The 25,981-nt window shown below is 41.5% G+C and overlaps 1 protein-coding gene across 5 annotated transcripts in view; it reads right to left on the reverse strand.

Annotated features, from left to right (window-relative positions):
* LOC146669336 (inter-alpha-trypsin inhibitor heavy chain H3-like) overlaps window positions 1-19,956 on the reverse strand; it is a 39,663-nt gene extending 19,707 nt beyond the window's left edge. The window contains exons 1-14 of one of the 5 annotated variants that reach the window (XM_085405900.1): window positions 19,434-19,956; window positions 18,807-18,866; window positions 18,098-18,634; window positions 17,878-17,907; window positions 17,601-17,624; window positions 13,659-13,813; window positions 13,403-13,507; window positions 13,144-13,306; window positions 10,072-10,182; window positions 9,839-9,967; window positions 9,622-9,735; window positions 9,371-9,539; window positions 9,136-9,261; window positions 8,842-9,023 (exon numbers count right to left, since the gene is read on the reverse strand). In XM_085405900.1, the coding sequence (XP_085262026.1) occupies window positions 8,842-9,023; window positions 9,136-9,261; window positions 9,371-9,539; window positions 9,622-9,735; window positions 9,839-9,967; window positions 10,072-10,182; window positions 13,144-13,306; window positions 13,403-13,507; window positions 13,659-13,813; window positions 17,601-17,624; window positions 17,878-17,907; window positions 18,098-18,211 (1,422 nt within the window). In that variant the 5' untranslated portion in view covers window positions 18,212-18,634; window positions 18,807-18,866; window positions 19,434-19,956. Of the gene's footprint in view, window positions 1-8,841; window positions 9,024-9,135; window positions 9,262-9,370; window positions 9,540-9,621; window positions 9,736-9,838; window positions 9,968-10,071; window positions 10,183-12,876; window positions 13,027-13,143; window positions 13,307-13,402; window positions 13,508-13,658; window positions 13,814-16,241; window positions 16,341-17,600; window positions 17,625-17,877; window positions 17,908-18,097; window positions 18,635-18,761; window positions 18,867-19,433 lie in introns of those variants that run through there. The other 4 variants (XM_085405899.1, XM_085405901.1, XM_085405902.1 and 1 more) reach the window with 4 other exon arrangements.
* Between the last annotated feature and the right edge of the window lie 6,025 nt (window positions 19,957-25,981).

Genomic DNA, 25,981 nt, shown 5'->3' on the forward strand with positions numbered 1-25,981 from the left:
CAGCCTCCCATTCTACTTTAAAATAACCTAGGAACCACAAGTAAGAGAGCTCTAAGTGCCCTACTGAGGTGCTAAATTACTATGAGGTCTTTAAGAGAAGGCGGGGCCTGAGTATTTAAGAGCTTGTATGTGATGTAACAGGGAGCCAATAAAGAGAAGCCAGTCCCAGAGAAATATACTCTCTCTTTTTAGTCAGTACTCTCACTGCAACATTTTGGATCAACTGAAGTCTTTTAGAGAATTTTTTAGAAGTTAGAAATGCATGAACTAGTTTTTCAACATTATTCTGAAACAGGATTTTTGAAATTTCAGAATCAGAATGGGGTTTATTGCCAAATGTTGAGCAGGTTTACAACATTAGGAAATTGCTGCGGTGCTTCAGTGCAAACATGCTGTCATAAATAGCACTTAAATAGACATGGAAAAAAATAAAAGTAGGGATAAGAATTAAAAGTGCTACGTGGAAAGATATGTGCAAGAGATATACATGAGATATATACATGAGAATAAGAATTAAGAGTGCTACGTTGAAAGATATATACATGAGTGCAGGTGGTGATCAGTGCCAAACATAGAATGATGCAGTGACACAGCGTAGGGTCATGTGTTAGTGGCGGGTACAGTCATATGGTTATTGTTCATGTGTCCAACAGCAGAGGGGAAGAAACTGTTCTTATGGCGAGAGGTTCTGGTGCGAATGGACCGGAGCCTCCTGCCTGAGGGGAGCAGGTCAAACAGACTGTGTCCAGGGTGAGAAGGGTCAGCTGAGATCCGAGCTGCACGCCGCAATGTCCTGGAGGTGTACAGGTCCTGCAAAGATGGGAGTCTGCAGCCAATCACCTTCTCAGCAGAGCGCACAACACGCTGCAGTCTCTGTTTGTCCCTGATAGTGGCTCCAGCGTACCACACGGTGATGGAGGAGGTGAGGATGGACTCGATGATTGCAGTGTAGAATTGCATCATCGTCCGTGTTGGCAGGTTGAATTTCTTCAGCTGCCTCAGGAAGTACATCCTCTGCTGGGCTTTCTTGATGACGGAGGTGATGGTGGGCTCCCACTTCAGGTCCTGGGTGATGGTGGTACCCAGGAAGCGGAATGAGTCCACAGAGGTGATGGGGGTGTCAGTCAGGATGATGGGGGGGAGTGGGGCTGTGTGCTTCCTGAAGTCCACAATAATCTCCACTGTCTTCTGGGCATTCAGCCAGCACCAGGTTGTTGTGGCTGCACCAGGACACCAGACGTTCAACCTCCCTCCTGTAGGCAGACTCGTCCCCGTCCGAGATGAGTCCAATAACGGTGGTGTCATCTGCAAACTTGATTAGCTTGACAGACTGGTGGGTGGAGGTGCAGCAGTTGGTGTACAGGGAGAAGAGCAGAGGAGAAAGAACACAGCCCTGAGGGGAGCCGGTGCTGATGGTCCGGGAGTCCGAGACATTCTTTCCCAGCCTCACATGCTGCTTCCTGTCCGTCAGGAAGTCAGTGATCCACTGGCAGATGGGATCAGGCACATTCATCTGGGAAAGCTTGTCTCGGAGATGGTCTGGAAGGATGGTGTTGAAGGCAGAGCTGAAGTCCACAAACAGGATCCTGGCGTAGGTTCCTGGGGAGTCCAGATGCTGCAGGATGAAGTGTAGGGCCATGTTGATGGCGTCGTCTACAGACCTGTTGGCTCTATATGCAAACTGCAGGGGGTCCAGGAGGGGGGCCGTGAGGGTCCTGAGATGGGAGAGAACTAGGCGCTCAAAAGACTTCATGACCACAGATGTCAGAGCCACGGGTCTGTAGTCATTTAGTCCAGTGATCCTAGGTTTCTTGGGGACAGGGATTATGGTGGAGGACTTGAAGCAGGCAGGCACATGACATGGGCACATGACATGCCTGCAGTGAGGAGTTGAAAATGCCAGAAAACACTGGGGCCAGCTCGTTTGCACAGTGTCTGAGGGTGGCAGGAGACACACCGTCTGGGCCGGGAGCTTTCCGAGCATTCAGGTTCTTAAACTGCTTCCTCACATCTGCTTCATGAATATGAAGAGTTGTGGTGGGAGGAGGTGGTGTGAAATCCTCTTTTGTGTGGGGTGAGGAGGGGGTGTTGTAGGTGAACGGTTTGAAGGTGGTGATGGCTCTATGTAGGGGGGAGAGGTGGGGGAATTAGTGTCCAAAGTGTCTCTATTGTTGGGGCCGTTGGAGGTGTGAAGGCTGCCTGATGGCTCGTCAAAACGGCAGTAGAAGTCGTTAAGGGTGTTGGCTAAGAGCAAGTCATCAGTGGAGTGGGGGGTTTTAGGCTTGTAGTTTGTGATATTCCTAAAACCTTTCCACACAGAGGCCGAGTCATTCTCTGAGATCTGCTGCTGCATTTTCTCAGAGTGCTGATGTTTAGCAATGTCCACTTCTTTAGTGAACCTGTACTTGGCCTCTCTGTAGCAGTCCCTGTCTCCGCTTCTGAACGCCTTTCTCTTTTCCAGCCACAGCTTTTTGAGTTTAGGAGTAAACCAGGGTTTGTCATTGTTATAACTCACCCTGGCACAATGCTGTCCTCACAGAAGTGGATATAGGAGGTGACAGTGTCCGTAAACTCGTCCAAGCTGTTAGAAGCAGCCTTCAATGTGTCCCAGTCTGTGGTCTCCAAACACGTGCGAAGCTCCTCCACAGCCTCGTTGCTCCACAGTTTTTTAGTCCACCCTGAACCACCCTGATAACGACTGTGTTTAGATTGTTCCTTCCCATTCCATGCAAGGCCACCTGGGTTGGCTGGAAATGGTAAATGGCCTGTATTTATATAGCGCTTTACTAGTCCCTAAGGACCCCAAAGCGCTTTACATATCCAGTCATCCACACATTCACACACTGGTGATGGCAAGCTACATTGTAGCCACAGCCACCCTGGGGCGCACTGACAGAGGCGAGGCTGCCAGACACTGGCGCCACCGGGCCCTCTGACCACCACCAGTAGGCAACAGGTGAAGTGTCTTGCCCAAGGACACAACGACCGAGACTGGCCAAGCCGGGGCTCGAACCGGCAACCTTCCGATTACAAGGCGAACGCCCAACTCTTGAGCCACGATCGCCCCCAAGAAGACTGTTTACTTAGCCTAGCAGGGCGAAGGACACTGTCTCAGCTGAACTCTGGACACGCACACACATACATATACACTGATATGCACACACTCATCCCTCCTCTCTTTCCAAACGCCTTCGATGCTTGTTCCCTCCTGGGAACACGGCGGATCTGAATGGTAGCGCTGGGCAGTGTGGAGATACAGAAATTCTTTTATTGCTGCCATATAATCTGCATCATTATAATTGCATTAATAACATTCTTTACAGCATTATTTCATGTAATAATATTTCTCACAGTATTGATACTGCATTACATTTGTTTATTGAAGATGTCCATTTGAGGATCCTTCCATTATGTTAACTTTTATTACAAGTACGGTTAGAAGTATTTTATACACATTGCATATCTGTGCTTATTTTGAGTTGATGTTCAGTTCATTAAGGGTCTTAAGCTTCACTGGCGTGACTGTCCAGGTGATACATGCTGAGGGAAACTAGAACATAGAAGGATAACTGCAATGCATGCTTACAGTACATATAATACATATAATCTAGGAATGTGTCCGGCCTGAGGCCTCAACTCATTTGGTGTCTTACTATATTTTATTCTACTTGGTAATAGATGATCAGAGTCAATAATTAGCCTCAGAGACCCTGAGGGCTTGAAGTTTATTACCTTGTATGGAAGGTATTATAGAAAAGAGAAGTTCTATGTCTGCTTATAGCTATTAAAGATGTACGATTAACTGTGACTAATGTCTGGAACCTATTTTAATCTGTCATTGACGCCATGGGGGGGGGGGCGTGTACCCCACTGCTTTATAAGTAGCCAAAACATGCATTTTGGTCAGAAGACATATGTTGATGTTTTCTCCGGGCTGTTAATAAACTCATCGGTTGATTGCACTTTTCTGGGGCCTCCGTGGTTTGTGACACTGCTCTACATTGATTGATTTCGCGACAGCAGGATGGCTGCTGCGTTTGCTTCGGATTACTCCTCACCCCCCACCCGACCCTGTGGCTTGTCACGTGTTCCATAATGTTGTGCTGTGGACATTTGTGCTTTTTTTCCCCAATTCAATTCAATTTTATTTATATAGCGCCAAATCACAACAAAAGTCGCCTCAAGCCGCTTCATAGATACAGAGAAAAACCCAACAATCATATGACCCCCTATGAGCAAGCACTTTGGCAACAGTGGGAAGGAAAAACTCCCTTTTAACAGGAAGAAACCTCCGGCAGAACCAGGCTCAGGGAGGGGCGGCCATCTGCTGCGACCGGTTGGGGTGAGAGAAGGAAGACAGGATAAAAGACATGCTGTGGAAGAGAGACAGAGGTTAATAACAGATATGATTCAATGCAGAGAGGTCTATTAACACATAGTGAGTGAGAAAGGTGACTGGAAAGGAAAAACTCAATGCATCATGGGAATCCCCTGGCAGCCTACGTCTATTGCAGCATAACTAAAGGAGGATTCAGGGTCACCTGGTCCAGCCCTAACTATATGCTTTAGCAAAAAGGAAAGTTTTAAGCCTAATCTTAAAAGTAGAGATAGTGTCTGTCTCCCGAATCCAAACTGGAAGCTGGTTCCACAGAAGAGGGGCCTGAAATCTGAAGGTTCTCCCTCCCATTCTACTTTTAAATACTCTAGGAACAACAAGTAGGCCTGCAGAGCGAGAGCGAAGTGCTCTAATAGGGTGATATGGTACTACAAGATCATTAAGATAAGATGGGGCCTGATTATTTAAGACCTTGTATGTGAGGAGCAGGATTTTGAATTCTGGATTTAACAGGAAGCCAAAACAGGAGAAATCTGCTCTCTCTTTCTAGTCCCTGTCAGGACTCTTGCTGCAGCATTTTGGATTAACTGAAGGCTTTTCAGCGAGTTTTTTGGACATCCTGATAATAATGAATTGCAGTAGTCCAGCCTGGAAGTAATAAATGCATGAACTAGTTTTTCAGCGTCACTCTGAGACAGGATATTTCTAATTTTAGAGATGTTGCGCAAATGAAAGAACGCAGTCTTACATATTTGTTTAATATGTGCGTTGAAGGACATATCCTGGTCAAAAGTGACTCCAAGGTTCCTCACAGCGTTACTGGAGGCCACGGTAATGCCATCCAGAGTAAGAATCTGGTTAGATACCATATTTCTAAGCTTTTCAGGGCCGAGTACAATAACCTCAGTTTTATCTGAATTAAGAAGCAGAAAGTTAGCAGCCATCCAGGTCTTTATGTCTTTAAGACATTCCTGCAGTTTAACTAATTGGTGTGTGTTATCTGGCTTCATGGACAGATAGAGCTGGGTGTCATCTGCATAACAGTGAAAATGTATGCTATGTCTTCTAATGATACTGCCTAAGGGAAGCATGTATAATGTAAACAGAATTGGTCCTAGCACTGAACCCTGTGGAACTCCTCAGTGTGTGAAGAGGACTCTCCATTTACATGTACAAATTGGAGTCTATTAGATAGATATGATACAAACCACTGCAGTGCAGTACCTGTAATACCTACAGCATGTTCTAATCGCTCTAATAGGATATTATGGTCGACAGTATCGAATGCTGCACTAAGGTCTAGCAGGACAAGCACAGAGATGAGTCCACTGTCAGAGGCCATAAGAAGATCTTTTGTAACCTTCACTAAAGCTGTTTCTGTGCTGTGATGAACTCTGAAACCTGACTGAAACTCTTCAAATAAACCATTCCTCTGCAGATGATCTGTTAGCTGTCTGACAACTACTCTTTCAAGGATTTTCGATATGAAAGGAAAGTTGGAGATTGGCCTATGATTAGCTAAGACTGCTGGGTCTAGAGATGGCTTTTTGAGTAAAGGTTTAACTACAGCCAGCTTGAAGGCCTGTGGTACATAGCCGATTATGTGCCGGGGTGGCTGTAGCTCAGGTGGCAGAGCAGGTCAGCCACTAATCAGAAGGTCGGTGGTTCGATCCCAGGCTGCATGCCAAATATCCTTGGGCAAGATACTAACCCCATGTTTGCCTACTGGTGGTGGTCAGAGGGCCCGGTGGCGCCTGTGTCCGTCAGCCTCGCCTCTGTCAGTGCGCCCCAGGGCAGCTGTGGCTACAATGTAGCTTGCTATCGCCAGTGTGTGAATATGTGTGTGAGAATGGGTGAATGACTGAATGTAGTGTAAAGCGCTTTGGGGTCCTATGGACTAGAAAAGCGCTATACAAATGCAGGCCATTTACCATTTACCATTATTAGAGATAGGTTGATCATATTTAAGATCGAAGAATTAATTAATGGCAGGACTTCTTTGAGCAGTTTTGTAGGAATGGGGTCTAAAAGACACATTGATGGTTTGGAGGAAGTAATTATTGAAGTTAACTCAGAAAGATCAACTGGAGAAAAAGAGTCTAACTTAACATCGATGGTACTAAGAATAGCTGTAGATAATATTACATCTGTGGGATGATTACTGGTAATTTTTTCTCTAATGATAAAAATTTTATTTGTGAAGAAGTTCATGAAGTCATTACTAGTTAACGTTAAAGGGATGGTTGGCTCAAAAGAGCTGACTTTTTGTCAGCCTGGCTACAGTGCTGAAGAGAAACCTGGGGTTGTTCTTATTTTCTTCAATCAGTGACGAATAGTAAGATGTTCTGGCTTTGCGGAGGGCTTTCTTATAAAGCAACAAACTATTTCTCCAGGCTAAATGATGATACTCTAAATTTGTGACACGCCATTTCCTCTCCAGATTACGAGTCATCTGCTTTAGGGTACGTATTTGAGAATTATACCACGGAGTCAGGTACTTCTGATTAGAGACCTTAGTTTTCACAGGAGCTACAGTATCCAGAGTCGTACGTAGTGAGGAGGTAAAATTATTAACAAGATAATCGACCTCTGTTGGAGTAGTATTCAGATAGCTGCTCTGCTCTATGTTGGTACAGGGCATTGAAGATGATAACAGTGGGTGGATTATATTCTTAAACTTAGTTACAGTGCTTTCAGAAAGACATCCACTTTGATAAAGTCTACTCTCCACCGCTGTGTAATCAATTATTGTAAATGTAAATGTTATCAGGAAATGATCAGACAGGAGAGGGTTTTCAGGAAACACTGTTAAATGTTCCGCTTCTATGCCATATGTTAAAACAAGATCTAGAGTGTGATTAAAGTGGTGGGTGGGTTCTTTTACAATGAGAGAAGCCAATTGAGTCTAATAACAGATTAAATGCCATGTTGAGGCTGTCATTTTTAGCATCTACATGGATGTTAAAATCACCCACAATAATTATTTTATCTGAGCTCAGAACTAAATTAGATATAAAGTCTGAGAAATCAGACAGAAACTCTGTGTAAGGCCCAGGTGGACGATAGATGATAACAAGTAAGACTGGTTTCTGAGTTTTACAGCTGGGGTGGACAATGTTAAGCATCAGGCTTTCAAATGAATTAAAAGTCTGTCTTGGTCTTTCATTAATTAATAGGGTGGTGTGAAAAATTGCTGCCACACCGCCCCCTCGGCCTGTGCTTCGAGATTTCTGGTAGTTAGAATGACTCGGGGGTGTTGATTCATTTAAACTAACATAATCATCTTGCTGCAACCAGGTTTCTGTAAGGCAGAGTAAATCAATTTGTTGATCAATTATTAAGTCACTTGGAGGAGAGAGACCTAATATTTAATAATCTACATTTCACTGTTTTACTCTTTGGTTCAGATGTGGATACTGTATTGTTCTTTCTTTGTAATTGTTTATGTTTAAGTTGTTTGTTGCTGGTTTTTAGTTTGTTTTTTGTCTTTTTGGGAGCTGACACAGTCTCTATGGAGACGGGTTTTTGGGGGGGGTAGCAGGAGGAGAGAAGCTGCAGAGAGGCATGTAAGACTGCAACTCTGCTTCCTGGTCTCTTGTGCAGAGGAGTTTTTTTGTTTCCTGTTCTCATGCTGTCCTCCCAGGAGCCCAGCATGAGTGGAGGTCTCTTTTTTTCCCTCTTGTACTTTCCCATTGTAGTGTATATTTCAGTGTTTTTTCTGTAACGCTACCGATCTCCGACCTGTATCCCCATGTGATGCTATTTCACAGCAGGGCAACCTGCACGTGGCGAATAAAGCCTTGATTGATTGATTGATTGATTGATATGAGTGCTTGTGTATAAATACACAAACAATACACATATGCTTTCAATTGTGTAATTTAAGTGATCTAGATAGCTCTGTTTTGGAAGTTCAGTTAATGCTAGAAATGCGCATTAGAATTTGTATGTGCTTTTTGTAGTTTGTACGTGTTTTGTCTCTGGGGCCACCGCATATATTTATATATAAACATATATAAATAAACCCACTTTTTTATATTAGTAATTCCTTTTGTGCATAATTTTATATTATTGTTAATAATAAATTAATTAAAGCAACAAAACAACCTGAAGAGCCGGTTCGGAGCTGAAAGAGCCAACTCTTTTTAGTGAGTCAAGCCAAAAGAGCCAGTTCTCTAAAAAGAGCCGGAAATCCCATCACTGCTGCTGCTCTGTACAAGCTGCTGGGGGGCTGTTAACGATGGCCAAGCTATCGTTGCCCACATGGACTACAGGGCTCTGGCTAGCTGCAGGATTTTCAAGGGTCTGGAGCTGGGATTCCAACTCAGTGATTCTGGTTTCCAAAGCTACAAACAGGCTGCATTTATTCTAATTATAATTTGCAGGTGATTTAGCAGAAAGTATGTTTGGATAAAGCACACGAGGTTACACTGTGGAAGAAGTTATTATCTAAAGGTTTCTAAATAAGGGAGCTACACAGATTAGTGTGGAAGAGGAACTCGCACCTGGAGCTGAGCAGCAGCATCTGAAGCTTCAAAGATTCTGCGGGCCAGGCCTTTGTTTTGTTTGCTCATCACATCCAGGAAGGAATAATCCACATCATTTCCAAATCCAAGACAGTACAGAGACATTTTTCCCCCAATAGCTGTACGCACATTCTCCTGGATCTTGCCAGTGTTGCGCTCTCCTAAAAATGCATGCATGCAACACACAATGATAAAAATGCTAAACGCAATGTAATGTTAAATGCTGAACAAACATAATCTAGCCTATGGTATGTTTGCACTCTACATACTTACCCTCATTTGGCATTCCATCAGTCAGTAATATAATCATATCAGCACTTCTATCTGGTAGCCTCTCCATCTGTCTGTCTTTGACCAGCATGTGTACAGCAGTCAACACTGCATCATTAATATTGGTTGCTAAAAGAAAAACACAATTCATGTTTTAAAATGCATAAACTATTAATGTTTTTGTGCTGTTAGGTGTTTGTTTTTTTGTTTTGTTTACTTGTTTTTTTGTATTTCTTACCTCCTCTGCTATGTATTCTTTTGATGTAATTCATGGCTTCAGTTATGTTTTCCTTTGTTGCTTTGGTAAGTGAATCCTTCCAGGTTTCAATAACAGAATCAAACAGGATGATGGCAAAGTGGTCGTCTTCATGGACTTGTTGAAGAATGGCCAGCATAGCTTCTCTTGTCTACAAAGAGTCAGAGGATGACGTGTGTCCACATGAACTTTGACATATTAGAAGCACATCAGGGGTCAGAACAACTTCTTACCTGCTCCATCTTTCTTCCACTCATTGATCCACTTATGTCAATTACAAAGACCACATTCTTTGGGAGTTTAGGTAATTCAGGAGCAAAGAAGTGCACAAAGTATCCATTTACAATCTGAAGAAGAGACAGATTCCAAAAAGTAATGAATTTTAAAACAATGGTGTAATAAATCACTTTTTCAATTTGATCTTATTCAGTACTTGAAGCTTTCACTGACCTGTATGTCCCCAAGGTTCTTCTCTCGCTTCACATCATAGCTGACAATAAAATCTCCATCAATAAGTGTTCCATCACAACCTGGACACTTCCTCTGCTGCTCCATGGTTGGTGAGAAGGAGATATGCGCCTGAAAAGGGAATAATACATACACAATTATGATCCCAACTGAGATTCAACCGTGCAATAAAATGCAGCACAATAATCAGAAGGTTTATTATTGTATGAAGGTACCTTTCTGTCTGTGACAGTTTTCTCCACCAGAGGGAGCAGCTCATTCGAGAGGAAGGTTGCATGGGCGTCAACATAAGAAATGCCCTGAGGCTCATAGATGTTTGTCACAATCTGTTTCCACAAAGGCAAACATGGAGACAAGAGATCATTTCTAATGTAAATCAGGAAATCACCCTATGGGGGTTAAAATGTCTTAATGCAGGGGTCACCAACCTTTTTGAAAGTGAGAGCTACTTCTTGGGTAGCGATTAATGTGAAGGGCTACCAGTTTGACACACACTTCTCAAATAACAAATTTCCTCAGTTTAACTTAATTATGTGTTATCATTAATAATTAATTATATTCATCTATGTACGGACACTAATTATGTTAATTATTTTTCACCATAATTATAAAGAATGCAAGTAGGAAACAAGGTAGGAAACATAAATATCAATATGCAACGCTTTATTTCTATATATCTCTGCAAGTATTTACATTTTGAAGTGATCACTTCTACAACATTTTCACTTACCACTAACAAATTTTAACAAATCATGCACTGTTACATACATTATTTTTGTATGTATGTAACATACAAAAAATCAACTTTCAAATTTTACAGAACTTTTCACCAAATTGGCAGCATTTTAAAGCAAATTGTCACATGTTACACTTAACAAACACATTTGTTTTTCAATAATTAAATTCAACTTTGACATGACACTGTAATGTTGCCACTGAGAACATCTAATATGGCTTTCTTTGTCTGTTAGTGGGAAACCTGGCATTGCATGCTGTTCACCAGTGTGTTGTAATCTGGGGTATAACTTGACACTGCAACTCTGAGTGAGTCTTGCAGATGTGCATCGGAGAGGCGTGTTCTGTGTTTGTTCTTGATGAAGTTCATGTCAGAAAAGGCTGATTCACAAAGATAGGTTGAACCAAACAGGCTGGCAACCTTCATAGCTGCTGTGCACACACCACTGTACTTTTCTGTGTCAACAAGGCACCAAAAGTTTGGTGCACCCAGATAGGCTTTGAGGTGGACGTCATTTTGCAATGTTACAATTTCGATTTCCACCTGTCCAGCATCCAAGCTGAACATTGAACTTAGTTGCTCAGCAATGCATGTTGTGTCCACATTCATGAAAGGATTGGAAACAAATGAGACACATGGCTCAAGCTGATCAAGGTCACAAAACCTGTTCTCAAACTCTTGACCAAGTCGGTTTATGACTTGAGTGTACTTTTCTGCAACTTTGTCAAAAGTCTCAGATGCAGAAGCATTGTCTTTCAGCACCATCTGCACAGAGGGAAAGTGCAGCACCTTTTTTCTCTGTAAATGCACAGAGAAAATGTTCATCTGGGCTTTAAATCCATTTAAAGCACTTATCATGTCAGCAACAGTCTTACCTTTGCCTTGCAGCTCACAGTTCAAATGGTTCAGTTTCCCAGTAATGTCTGTTAAAAACGCAAGGTCAAGTGTCCACTCAGTGTCCTCCAGCAGAGATGTGTCTTCCCCTTTGGATTGCATGAACTCCTTGATTTCACCCAAAAGTGACAAAAAACGAAGCAAAATCCGTCCCCTGCTGAGCCATCGGATTTCCGTATGTAGTAGCAGGTCACCATATTCAGCTGACAGCTCCTCCAATAGCACCTTGAATGTTCTGTGCTGTTTAGCTCTGGAGCGGATGCTGTTTATGATCTTCACGACGGGAGTCATGACGTGCTCGAAGCCGATCACCTTTGCGCATAACGCCTGCTGGTGAATGATGCAGTGGTAATGCATGAAGTTTGGGAACTCTGTGTCACCTTTACAGTGAGCGATGAATCCCGTATGTCGGCCGATCATAGCAGGAGCCCCGTCGGTAGTCACTGATACCAGCTTTTCCAACGGTACCTTTTTCTTCGCGAAAAACTCCTTCACCGCGTTATAGATGTCAACTCCCTTCGTAGTTGTCTTTAGCGGCAGTAGTGTCAGAAGTTCTTCTTTTGTGGAGAAACCATCAAATACCATCCGGATAAAGACCATCAGCTGTGCTGTACTGCTGCTGTCGACGGACTCATCACACTGGATGCTAAACCAACTGCACTTTGCCAGATCCTGATCCAACTGATCGGCCAAGTTCCCGGACATAGCCGACACTCTTCTAACAATTGTAGTTGCCCCCAGCTGGACATCAGAGAGAGTGGAGATTACATCGTTTCCATATTTCTCGTCTTTAAGCACAGTTTTTGCAATTATCATCATTGCTTCTTTGAAATACTCCCCGTCTAAAAATGCCTTCTTTTTCTTAATCATGAAATGTGTAGCTCTAAATGAGGCTTCGGTTGCTTTTTGAGAGTTTTTCACCGGTCTCGTGAAAAAAGACTGCTGTTTGCTCAAACCTGCCTTTAATTCGCGGGCCTTTTCCGCTCGCAGTGTGCTGCCCTTTGGGTAGTTAGCATGGTAGCTTGTGTGACACGTTTGGAAATGTCTCTCCACGTTGTGCCGCTTTGCTGTTGCCACAGTTGCCCCGCAAATGAGACACACGCATGAATCTTTCACAGTGGTAAAAAAGAACTCTTCCTCCCATTAACTGTGAAAATTATATATGTTTTCTTCCCTTTTTCCGCCATGTTTTCCTCATCTCCTCACCTTTGCCTTTGCTGGTCTTCACGGCAACTGTTTCCGTGGAGACCAGCTAGCACTATAAATATTAGATCATGATCTAATATTTAATAATAAACATTTTTTTATATATTATCTCTAACAAATTAACACCAATGCAATTGTGATTAAAAAAAAATAGCAAGAAAAAATAAAAATAGATGCAGCTTACTGGTAAGTTGTTATGGTGAGCTATTTTTAGAACAGGCCCGCAGGCGACTCATGTGGTCCTTGCGGGCGACCTGGTGCCCGCGGGCACCGTGTTGGTGACCCCTGTCTTAATGCATGCTCAATCATCCAGGTAAGGAAATCCCAAAAAGTTCATTTGTGGATTCTGTTAGTGTGGACCTAGCGTTTTTAGAGGGAGAAATGTTTCGTCACTCATCCAAGTGACTTCTTCAATCTCAGCTGACTGCATGTTTGTGCAACCTGGATTCACCTGAAAGTCCTGAACCAGTGTTTTGGGTTTGACTCTGGTCAAAAGCTCATATCGGCCCAGTTTCCTCTGAAGGAGCTCCTCATATGTCAGGACAAAGGTCACGTTGCTTTCAGCTGCAATATTGACAGAGACTGAAAACTTCTCCATCTTTCTTCCAGAAGCCCTGGAAATAACAACAACAAAAATGTCACAGAGATATCTGACAGCTTCTCCAGTGAATTTACACGATCTGTGTTTCTGGTTCATTTGGACGACTCACTTGACGAGTCCAGCAGTCTGTCCAGAGGAAACAGCCTTCTCGTACTGTTTCTTAGCTTTCTCTTTGTCCTTCACCTCTCCGACATACACCTGACCCTCGATTTCCCTGTGAGGCACAAAGATGGAGATAGACATGAGGGATGTAAAGCACATAAATGGACACCAAGATAGTGAGAAATTCAGCTTTGGAGCACAGTTGTGAAATGAAGGACTGGCCTATAAAACTGTCAGAATGATTAGAGAGGAAACAGACTAACATGCTGAAGTTTGTGATGAAAGCAGTCTTGGGCAGCTCCACTTCAAAAAAGATTTCCTGTGACGAGCTTGCTTTGTTGAACGCCTTGGAGGTCATGACAGTGTGGGCAAAACAAGAGGTCACAGTGCAGTCCACTGTCACACTGTGCACCTCCACCTGAGACAGAGAGACAGAAGGAAATGTAGGAAGATAAAAATGGGTTTCTCTCTATGAATCTGATTTTTTAATCTGAATTAAATCAACTCTCTCACATGTGTAATGAATCAGCATATAAGAAAAGAGCTGCCCTTTTATTTTCTGTTTAAAACACAATTGTTACTCTGCTCAGATCTTCACAAAAGCAGCAGGTGTTGCATAAATGTACAATTTATAATCTCTTGACCCTTTTTTTAAACACTCCTTGTTTGTATCACATCACTAAACTGAGCTGAGAGTATTTTACAAATTTTACCTGTGTGCTGTTCATCTGGATGGACTAGCTTAATATGTCCACCTGCTGTTTAAAGGAGTTTGCGTTCTCCTTTCATGTTGCAGCATTGTTTTGGGAGGGATTTTTTTTTGCCAAACTGACCTTTGGTAACTCACATATTCCTATTTGTTTATACATTAATGAGGTCTAATTTATATCAAGTGTAGTGTTTGAATTAAAAAAGCCTTTCAAAGTAATGAAAGGTAGGGCTGTTCGATATAACGATACATATCGGATGACAATATAAAAACATCTATCGTTTCATTTTACGCTGTCGTTTGTTTCGTGGTGTCGCAAAATAAACTGTTGACGGCAATATTTTTTCCATCGTTCTGATGGTCACTTTAGTCAGTGGCGTGTCTAGAAAATTTTTGTTGGGGGGGCCAGGTATGGGCACAGATTTGGAGAAGGGTGGCAGATGTAATTGGCAGATAATGTTAAAAACAATTCTACCAACCATTAACCATAATTCAATAACCCTATAAACCTAATAACCGAATGCGCTTTTAACGCTTATTAGAATGAGATTTTAACCACTACGGTTTTTAGATACTGCGTCGATAAAGTACAAGAGATACAATCAGTGCTTTGTCAGTGTTTATTCAGCATTCAAGGACAGCAATATTTGCATAGTATATTTACTGAGATATAGTGCACATATGTTTTGGGCAAAAACATTATTGAATATTAAAATACGAACATTTTTAACATACAATTGGCAAATTAGCCAATGCAAAACTTTATCTGCCTGTTAAAAAAAGAAGATAATCTTCTCACAAACTGGTGTTTGATTTTGAAACAGGAAAAAAGTGGGGAAACAACTGAAAAGACTAACATTTGAATAAAACCTGAAAGCAAGTAAATACTTTCTATGCTGCCTTATGGTAAACTTTGGTAATATTGATGTATAAAGAACAATACTGGCTGATGATGAAATACAGTCAGCTGGCATGGTGACACTGCCAGTATTAACCTGCAGGGCTGGACTGGGACAAAAAAATCAGCCCGGGCATTTTGACTAGAGACCGGCCCACCATGTATTAAAGCCATAAAGCCTTTGAATGAAAACAAATGCTGTTGTGACAGTGATGTACAGTCTTGTTGGTATATGCATGATTTCTATACATTTTATGTCAGATAAAAACTTTGTTTGCAATATTCAGATAATTATTTAATAAAAGTGAGACATTTTAAATGAGAATAAGAAAGTAAAGTATTTCTTTGTGCCCCCCTCTCCCTGTTAATGCCCTACCTGGCCCCCTGGAAACACTTTGCTAGATCCGCCCCTGCACAGCTATCAGCTGTCAGCTACTTAGAAAAGGATCCTGGTGTTATTTGTCTCTCAGAAACAGTTCATAACTTCCTTTCAACTCATTCATGTGACCTAAAAGGTAAACCTGTTTCTCCATCACCTGTTCAGCTCTGATGATTCAGTAAGGACATCTCCTGGTTTCATCTTCATGTTTCCCTCTCACCAGATATCCAAACCGACATCATGACCAGCAGCTTTACAGCTGTGGCTCCAGCAAACATCAGCTGATACTAGAAATTAATATTAAATAAATTCTAACAACAGCTGATCAAGCTTAAACATGCTGCTGTTGTTTAGCGGGAAATCCGCTGGTTTCCTCTTTCTGGCGCAAAGTGGGCGATAAACAAACAAGAGAGGAAAGCCGATCAGCTGATCATTGATCAGTTTCATGATTGAAGTAGAAACAGGAGAGGGAGGGGGAGAGAATGAGAGAAGAGGCAGCTGTGCAGCAAAGACACAGAATAACTCCAGCTTTGTGTCTTTTTCCATTCTAGCTAAAGTACGGGACAAACTGCGTCCCCTCTCAGCTCAATACGAAACATGTAATATTTTCTCTGAATGAGGGACCATTCCATTTTTTAAGGAGCCGTTGGCAACTCTACTAACTAACCTTATGAATAAAATAAAGTTCACTACCAATAACATCATAGCACCCACCCAGCTGTATAGAAACTCCGTCATACTAGCTAGCACGCAGAACGAGTTATTGTAACTGACTGTAAAAAGTCAGCACAACGAAAATAAACTCCACCTAAACTTGGTTTATATCTGACCCAGACAGACTGCAGGTCATAACTTCTTACCTGAAATTCAGTTCACCTGACACTTGGGCCGGCGGCCTCCTCGGGTCTCTCCTCCTCCTGCCTCCCCTTCCCTCATCCACCTGCTGGCCTCTGTGGAAACTCCGCCATAGCCACCACCAAACAACTGAGTTATTTTTACACATCGGCCAGCATCTGGCCAGCCCACCACCTGTCATTGTTCATGCCATTACAAAAAAAAAAAAAAAAAAAAGTCATCAGGCCACTGGGTAAATGCCCGGTATGCCTGATGGCCAGTCCAGCTATGTTAACTTGTTAATCTTTTGCCGAAAAATTGTTTTTTGCGGTGCCGGCTCTCCTTCCTTTGCTAACATGATGCTCATAGTGCAGAAGCCGATGCTGCATTCACTTACAATCGGATATCTGAGCTTCACTGTGAAAACATAAATCGTACATTTGATATTTCATTGAATTTTATTGTTTTAGCTTCGGGGTGGCACCTGGGGTGGCCAGCCTGGTTGCGGGATGGCCTGTGCCCCCCCAGGCCACCCCGCTGGCACGCCACTGACTGTAGTGACTATATTAATTTCTTAAAGTTCTCTCTTTCTCTTATATTTAATATAACCACACTACTGACGGACAAGCGCCTGTTTTTATGCGTTGTCGTTAGCAACAGCGACGGTAACACCTTCGCGTGTCCGCTTGTTTATGTTCCACATAAACCTTTCACAATAAAGCTCAAGATCCTGTTGGGACTTTTCATAAACTGAATCATGTGAAAGAGCAGATTATTTACGGATGAGAAATAAAAAAAGAGCCGTCAGGTGCTAAAAAATAAACCTTAGACTCAAACGTTAGAACAGGCTTTTCCCCGCAGCACGCCGTCTAATGAATACAAAGAAAACAGCGGCAGTTACAACTTATGTCTAAAAATGTATCGTTTCATGCATCGGTTAAAACACTCGACTCCAGGTAAAGGACGCGCAGCTGGAAATGCTTCACGCAAGTCGAGCTGCCCGAGATTCACAGAATTTACAGAAAATGTTAAATTTTTGTGATTTATATCGTTATGGGACGATAGAATTCTTATATCGGGATATGAGATTTTGGTCATATCGCACAGCCCTAATGAGAGGCTGTTATAATGAGTTTGCTCATTTGGGGAAAGTAATAGAAGACAGGAGAAATCTTTACAGATTAATCAGCAGCCCCGACACTACACTTTGATCACACAGTTTATTTGGCAGCCATCACTTCAGGTCCCTGTGAGCTTATCCACACATCCCATCGAGAACAACAAGCAGGTTTCTCTCCATGAATCTGATCTGTTAATCTGAATTAAATCAATTATCTCCCATCACCATTATCATCACCAGGAATATGAATGGATACATTTCTTACCATTGCTTCATTTGTACTTCTTTTCTGTAAGAAAAAAGGGCGATAGATTCAGTTCACACATAGTCTCTTTGTCTTAGTGAAAACACCTCATTAGGTTTAAATCACTGTTAAACTGCAGTTTCTAGTACTGCATCATATCAGCTCAACTTCATAACACAGATCACACCATTTTTTAAGACATATCTACTGGTAAACTGACAAATACATAAATATACGATGGAAATGTAGATCTTAGTGCTGCCTTGTTTTTTTTTAATGCGAATCGTTTGCCAAGTACCTGCAGTGATCTGGCAGCTCCTCTTCTTTCCTGAAATACACACACAGGATATTATGGAGAATACATGAAGTAAGTTTTAAGAAAAAACTCAGACAGTTTGTGATTAAGTTTTGCTTTGTTGTTTTAAATTAAATTACAGGACTACTTTCTGAGGACAATGCTGTCAAAATCATACCAAAATGTTTTTTCGGTTTCATATCACAAAAGTGTTTGACGTTACCTGTATGGCTTCATCGTGCCTGGAGATGACCAGAGCTCCTGAGGCTGAGCTGCTCAGCCAGAGGCAGGCGCAGCCCCACAGCAGCAGCAGGCGAACACCCAACAGTCCAGACATGACCAAACTCTGACTGAACACTGGCTGACTTCAGTGCAGAGCAAAACTCTCAGTGTCCTGTGGGAGGGACACGTATCTGTGTGTTTTCCTATATTGACCAGCTGCCCTAAGCTCAGTGTCCAGGAGGCTGTGAGGTGCTGTGAACCACAAAGATAATATTTGCTAGTTTGTGGAAGTCTGGGAGAGTGAATCCAATCGACACTTATTTAAACACTTAGCAAAGTGACAATAAAATCGACATCCATGGTTTCAAGATCAAGAAAGAAATCTGAAAAAGTTGGTTCTGTTCATCTGGACGTAACGTTTTCAGTGGGAGAAACGTTTCATCACTCATCCAAGTGACTTCTTCAGGCTCAGCTGACTGCAGGCTTCCCCAACCATATTGACAGAGACTGAAAACTACAGTGCTTTCTTCCAGAAGCCCTGTAAACAAATAAAAACAAATTAAAAAAGTAAAAACACAACAACAACAAGACTATCACACTATCACACATTAACAGCTCCAGTTAATTTGTACAATCTGTCTTTCTGGTTCATCTGGACGACTCACTTGACGAGTCCAGCAGTCTGTCCAGAGGAAACAGCCTTCTCCTACCGTTTCTTAGCTTTCTCTTTCTCCTTCACCTCTCCGACAAACACATGACCCTCAATTTTCCTGTGAGGCACAAAGATGGTGATTGACATGAGGGATGTAAAGCACATAAATTGACTGCATGATAGTGACAAATTCAGCTTTGGAGCACAGTTGTGAAATGAAGGACTGTCCTATAAAAACTGTCAGAATGATTAGAGAGGAAACAGACCAATGTTGTTCCCTAAAACAGGGGAAATAGTGAGGAGAAGTGAAAGAATGGCACGGACACGCAGCTCTCACTCTCACGCGTCTGTATATAGTGACAATACTTTACATAACATTAACGGACAAAAACATATTTTTAACTTGCAGATGTTAGCTGACACAGTCACGAACTTTCCACAGCAATGAAATAATACTTTAAGTACTGCATGTCGTTCAGTAGTTAACTTTTACAGACAGTAACAGAAAAAAATCTTCACACAATATGGCGGAGTAATAGCGAAAACAAGCATACACAACAACAGAGGTTTTCAGCAAAAACAGTCCGCAATTCACATCTTCCGCTACAACGAACAATGATAATGGGCTAATAAGCAACAGTAACACATGCTGCCACGTTTATACAGATCTGTGCATGGCACTTACTATAAACAGGGGAAATAGTGAGGAGAGCCAGATCTTTGAAGTGAGCGACGCGAAACCGCTCCCAATGGATTTTTATTTTTTTTAATTTTTCTCACGCTCTCTCTCGCACTTTTTTCCGCTTCTTCTTCTTCTTTTACGTATTATTGGCGGTTGGCAAACAACTGCATGGTGCATTACTGACACCACTGGTATGGAGTGTGGACAGAAATCACGCTAAAAAACAAAACAAAATAAAAACAAACAAAAAAACCCACTTCATATCCTCCCAAACAACCTTCCTTCTCTCAAAAACTGAAACAATGCCTGATAACATTTATCCCCTGACTCCTTCTGCAGTAACTCTACAAGATCAAGTTTCATAGCAATGCTACTGAGATTTTGGACCAACCGTCTCCTCTCTACCATATAATTCCGACACTGCAAAATAACATGCTCCAAAGTTTCATCCGCTCCACAATAATCACATTTCCCTGATGCATGTTTCCCTATCAAGAACAGTGTGGAATTCAAACCCGTATGCCCAAATCTCAGTCTTGACACCACCACCACCTCCTCTCGCCTACTCCTTCTTGTGGATCTCCTCACTCCCACCCCCCTTTGAATTTTATATAACCACCTTCCCCTCCTGTCTTCTTCCCACTGTTTCTGCCATCTACCTGCCTAAAATCTTCCACCCACTGCACTGCTAATAGAATCGCTATCATTTCTCCTGTAAACACAGACAATCCATTATTAATCCTCTTCCCAATTTTTACCATAAAGTCCGGAATTACTACTGCCACCCTCACTTGACTAGCTGGATTCTTTGAAGCATCCGTATATACTTGCACATACCCATAATACTGATCTATGAAACCCTGAATTGAGTGTAGACCACCTGCCCCGTCCTTACTCTTCTCAAAGAAAAATCTACAGCTGCTTCAGGAAGTATCCATGGAGGGATTGCAGGCACTCACCGACATATGTCTAAGTGGTCCAATTTAAGTTCCCTAGCTCTTCCCCCCACCACCTATCCAAAGCTCTTTAACTCCCTACTGCCCATCTCACAGCAAGGTCTAAGTACATCTAATGTAGGGTGACCCGTCCCCTGACCCTGTAAGTTTGCCCAATATGTCAATTTAAACTGTTCCCTCCTCAACCCTAGTGGCATTTCCCCCATCTCCACCTGCAAGGCTACAGTGGGAGTCATCCTAAATGCCCCTGTACAAAGTCTCAACACCTGATACTGAATCAAATCTAGCTTGCTAAGAGAAGTGTCTGCTGCCGAATTATATGCCAGACAACCATAATCTAACGTTGACCTTATCAATCCAGTGTATATAGCCCTCAGGGACTCCCTATCCGCGCCCCAATCCTTCCCAACCAAACACCTCAAAATGTTCAAAACTTTTTTACACTTATCCATAGTGGTGCAACGGATCAAAAATCTCACGGTTCGGATCGGATCACGGTTTTAAAGTCACGGATCGGATCAATTTTCGGATCAGCAAAAATAAAAAAAGACAAAAATTCTACTCGCCATTTACTTATTTAAGTATTTTTTGCCTATTAAAAAACATTCAACTGAAGACTCATTCCACGCACTTATATAAAAACAAGTTAAGGTGCAATATGGACATTATGGACCATGCTGGGCAGCCTCTGCATCCTCTGCACAGAGCCATAAACAACCAGAGGCAGTGGCGGTCCTAGCCTGTTTCGCGCCCCGGGCGAACACCCCCCCCCCGCCCCCCCCCCCCCCCCCCCCCCACACACACACACACAAAACATATCAAGGATTATACATTAACATAAAACTGTTGTCGGAACCATAATGAATTTCGCCAGAGACACACACACACATATGAAGAGAGGGAGAGTATGCATTGTATGCAAACGGCTACCAAACAGCCATCATAATTCATCATACAATGAGAACAGGACGAATCAACAATTAACAAGGACTAATTAATATTAAAATCTGTAACATAATGTATTGTTTGGAATTTAGTCTGTTACTGTTAGTATTTTTACCATTTCTTTTTGGAGCAACTGTAACCCACATAATTTCCTTAGGGATTAATAAAGTATTCTGATTCTGATTGTTTCAGGATGACCTGCCATTATCCAATGACACATCTGCTTACCTGTATCTTTTGCTCGTTTCTCCTCCTCTTGTTTTCCCTTTTTTCTAAACTGAGGACCTGATGGCTTTGAACTTTTCTTTTCTATCTTCCATTGGTTTTAATTTTGCACTCCAGTATGAACACAAATCCCCCAACACGAGGATCACCACAACATAACCTAATAGACCTACACCTTAGTTCACAGATTTGCTTTGTCTAAGGTTTATTTCTGGGATTTCACACAACCTAGGATTCAAATCATGAATACATAATGGACTTGGATTTACATCATTATGAATGAAATGTGCTCTATTTGGAAGCAGCCGGCCCCCTCCCCTTTCGACGGGTTGTGTGTGAGACTTTAAATCATCAAACTGTAAATTATAAATTTTAAATTGTTATTGATCCCTTTACCCCTGGTCCCTAAAGTGTATATTTATTTTCTTACTCTTCTTATATATATTGTTTGTTTACTTGCACTGCTGTAACTGGAGCCTAGTCTCGTCTCTCTATATACTGGACTGTATGTAGCGAAGATGACAATAAAGTTTACTTTGACTTCAGCAGCGAGCAGGCGCACCGAGGGATAAAGAATTTTGAAAAAACATCGGTGCAAATTATAAGTCTGTATCATAATGTCTGGTGTTTTCGTGTTTGTTGTTTTGTTTTTATTTTGTTTTATTTTGCGAGTTGGTTATTAGATGCTGCTCCAGCCAGCTAGAGAATCCCCCGCCGCCCCGCCCTCTCCTCCCGGTGCCGCAAGCAGCAGGCGCACCTCGCAAACGTGTCGCCCGTATCAAAAACCGCTACTGACCAGAGGAGTCTGTTCAGTGACATGTTGCTTCTCCCAAAGTCAAGGACCAGCAAGTCCTTTGTCCCACACGCCAACAAACTGTTTAACTCCTCGCTGGGGGGGAAACGGGGACAGAGGAGGGGGAACAAGTAGCTGTAGTGCCTTTTCACTGTGCAATAGTTTTTGTTAATATCCAACGGTGTAATAGACTCACAATACTTAAAATGTGCCGTTCCCTTGTATTCTTATTCCTATTTATTCTATTTATCCCTTTTGCATTCTCTGTATTTATAAATGTGTATATATGGTATATTTCTGCTCACATTCTGCAACTTCTGTTGGTGCTGTGCTACTGGAAACTGAATTTCCCGGAGGAACCCACCCGAGGGATAAATAAAGTTTCATCTAATCTAATGTAATCTATAGTGCAGTGCAGGGCTTTGTACCACTCCGCTGTGACGGTCACGTGTCTTTCCGTTGTCCTGGAGCTCCACCCAGGGGCGATTTTAGCCCATTTTTGGGGCATGAATCAAAGCACCCCCAAAGATTTCTTACTTTTTCGACTTTTTTTTTGACAATATTTGCTGTTTGTGTGACACACTACTAAAAATATAAAAAGCATACAGTACTTGGTTGAGACGTAACATTTTAACAACAAAAGTATAGATAACCCCCCCTCCCTCCCAAAATGGTTTGTTCCAGCTCTCCCCTACTCTGGCTCTAGCGTCCTTTTTGCCAGAGTGATGGTGGCTGAGACGCAGCTGAGTGGATGTGTAAGTGCCTGGCTTAAAACTAGCTACATTTAACCTTCAGTTACTCTTTATATAGTTAGGAAGGAGTCAGACCATGTTTCTTTTTAGCTGAAAAACATTACACCAGGTAACCTGCAGTGTTGAAAACGTGTTTTCCGACAATGTTGGCTACCCTACAATCCGTCCTGCTCTGTAGTAAAATCAGCGACATTTGACCGTCCTGTTGCTCCCATTGAAATGTATACAGCCTATTTAAAATCTAAAACTTAAAATTGTCCGTAGCCTAAAGTTGTTACCACTGTCCTGTTAGAAATGGATACTAACTAGCTAACTGACTGAATGCCCATTAACCTTATAACTCCTGTTGTGTGTGTGTACAGAGAGACAGCCAGGTTTATAAGGGATATAAGGAAGTTTTTTTCAAAAACAGGAGCCACATTCAAGTAAAAGTGTAAAATCAAATGATCCGTGAATCAGGAATAATGTTGGATCAGTGTTTGAATAATTATATCTTTTATTAGATGTGGTTTGGTTATTTGCCTTTTGGTTGAAAGTACACTGAGAGAGGACTTTTTCATTAGTGATCTTAATAGTATTTTTTTATATTAATGTAATTTTTCATCTAATTGTATGCAATCTATTTGTGTATGATTGTCAGTCCAAAGAGGGAGAGAGGAAAGAGGGGAATGTGAGGGGAAAGTAAGAACCAGGTAAGAAAACAGACAGGGGAACAGTGACAGGCAAAACAGAAACTGTTAAACTGACAAAGAGAAAAAACCTGGAAGTTGTGTTCCCCCTATATTAAAGGTGCTATACAGAATCTGCTAAATAAAAAAAAACTGGGTTGAAACATTTTTGACCCTCTTTAACAACATTCCAACATAACATTATCATTGATTGGGGAGATTAAAATTAATGATATATTTTTATGTAGTTCAGCCACAACTCTACTAAAACCTCAGCCAGTAATAGGTAGGCCAACTTTTGGACCGTCCAGTTGTCTGTATGACTGCCGCAGTACTAGGGGTGGATTTTAATAATCAATTCATTGATTAAAATTGATTCTGGCTTGGATAACGTGATATCGATTCATTAAAATCCTGAATCGATTTTTTTTTTATATAAATGTATTTTTCCCAAAATTCCAGAATCTCAGGTGAAACGTCACAAAATTCTGACAACCACCAAACATTTAAAACAGTAAATGAGAGCAGGTACATGGCTTCTGCACAAAGACGTAAACACAAAGAGCGGACCGCGGATCAGAATCAGTGAGATGTCGCCTTTCTCACCCGACGGCACGGACACGGTCGGGGCTGAAAGCTGACAGCTCGCTGATTCAGATGTTTCGGCGGATCCGCGCTTTGTGTTTACGCCCTTTTTGCGCTGATTCTAAAGCTGTTCGTTTTATCTCTCTCCAAACAATATTGACTGAACCAGCAGCAAAAGAAGATCCAAACTAAGCTTCACATAAACATTGTCATACTTTTGCTGTTTTGCTTCCACCACAATAAGATCACACTTCATGCACAGCTCTCTCTCTCTCTGTACTTCAAGAACAGTTTCCCGTCTATCCCCGAAATTTGTTTTCTGCATTATTCATTTGCTTGTTAAGCACAAGACTACCGTTATTTACAGCGCTGTCGGCCGATGTTTTTTTTTTCCTTTTACTTACTTCCGAAAAGAAAACCTAATTTCTGCCGTTCAATACTGAACAAATCTAAACTTTTTAAAATTATGCAAAATACAAAATGCTTAGCCGTGTCTCTAATAAAACCGCTGTAACTTCAGAGGTAATGTTCATATGTTGATTAATGTTTTTCTTTCGTTTTTGATGTACTGCAGAATATTTTTTAAAAATCCCAGGAAAACCACCTTCATGTTTTTCTGTGTTTTATCTTCAGCTACTTTGACACAAAGGTATCTGCTGTGATGCTCACACCTTTGATAAAGTCTCGCAAGTGTCAGCTTCCTTTTTATAGATACAAAAATATGTAAACGTACTGATTTGAATTATAATATTTCTGACTGTCTGAGGCAAAATTTCCCAGATTCAAATTGAATTGAATCAAATCGAATTGAATTGTATCGAATCGAATCGTTGATCGAATCGATTCAGGACCTTGTGAAACGGAATCGAATCAATTCTAGAAATCAGTGACGATACCCAGCCCTACGCAGTACGTACATCACATTTGCACACTATCAGAAAGTGCCAAATGGTGCCCTGGTGGAGTGAGGAGCTGTAAAGAGAAGCAGAGTGCTCTGTTTATATTCTAAAAATGTTTTAAGCTTGTTTCAAAAGATTCTGTACAGCAGCTTTAAATGTTTTCCAAAAGGACACTTACCTTTTCAGTGTTTCTCAAACTTTTTACAGTGTGTACTACCTGATAAAAATGTCAAGCTCTCCCAAGTACCACTATGAAAGCATGAAACTCATAAATCTTACAACACAAAATTAGTATTATTAAATTAGTAAAATTAGTATCTGCAGTAAAGATTTTTTCATACATTGTATACATTGTACCACAGGCAAAGTTGCCTCCATTTTTATAGTTTTTTTAATTAATATTTTGTAATAATTTATTTGTAATAATTTATTCTGTTTTGGGAGTGTTTTTTATGTATCTGTATTATATTATACATACACATTAAAAGTGAATCTCTGTCCAAAAAATGCAGTCAGTTTACTTTTTACTCACTATGAGCATCATTTATTATTCTCCCGCAGTAATTAAGGTTAGGATATGTTTTTTTTTTTATTCCAATCCATTCTTCTTTTGCAGCATTTAAATAACCTTTATCAGATTTGATGGTTTTGTTACAGACTTTTCAAATAGGTGTTTTGTTTTTCTTTCACAAATGTGGGATTAAATTGTTAAAATGTACAAAACAGTG

Source organism: Rhamphochromis longiceps, linkage group LG5 (assembly GCF_057381845.1).
Source record: "Rhamphochromis longiceps isolate RC_006_pf linkage group LG5, R_longiceps_female_GT1.1, whole genome shotgun sequence".
Lineage (NCBI taxonomy): Eukaryota > Metazoa > Chordata > Actinopteri > Cichliformes > Cichlidae > Rhamphochromis > Rhamphochromis longiceps.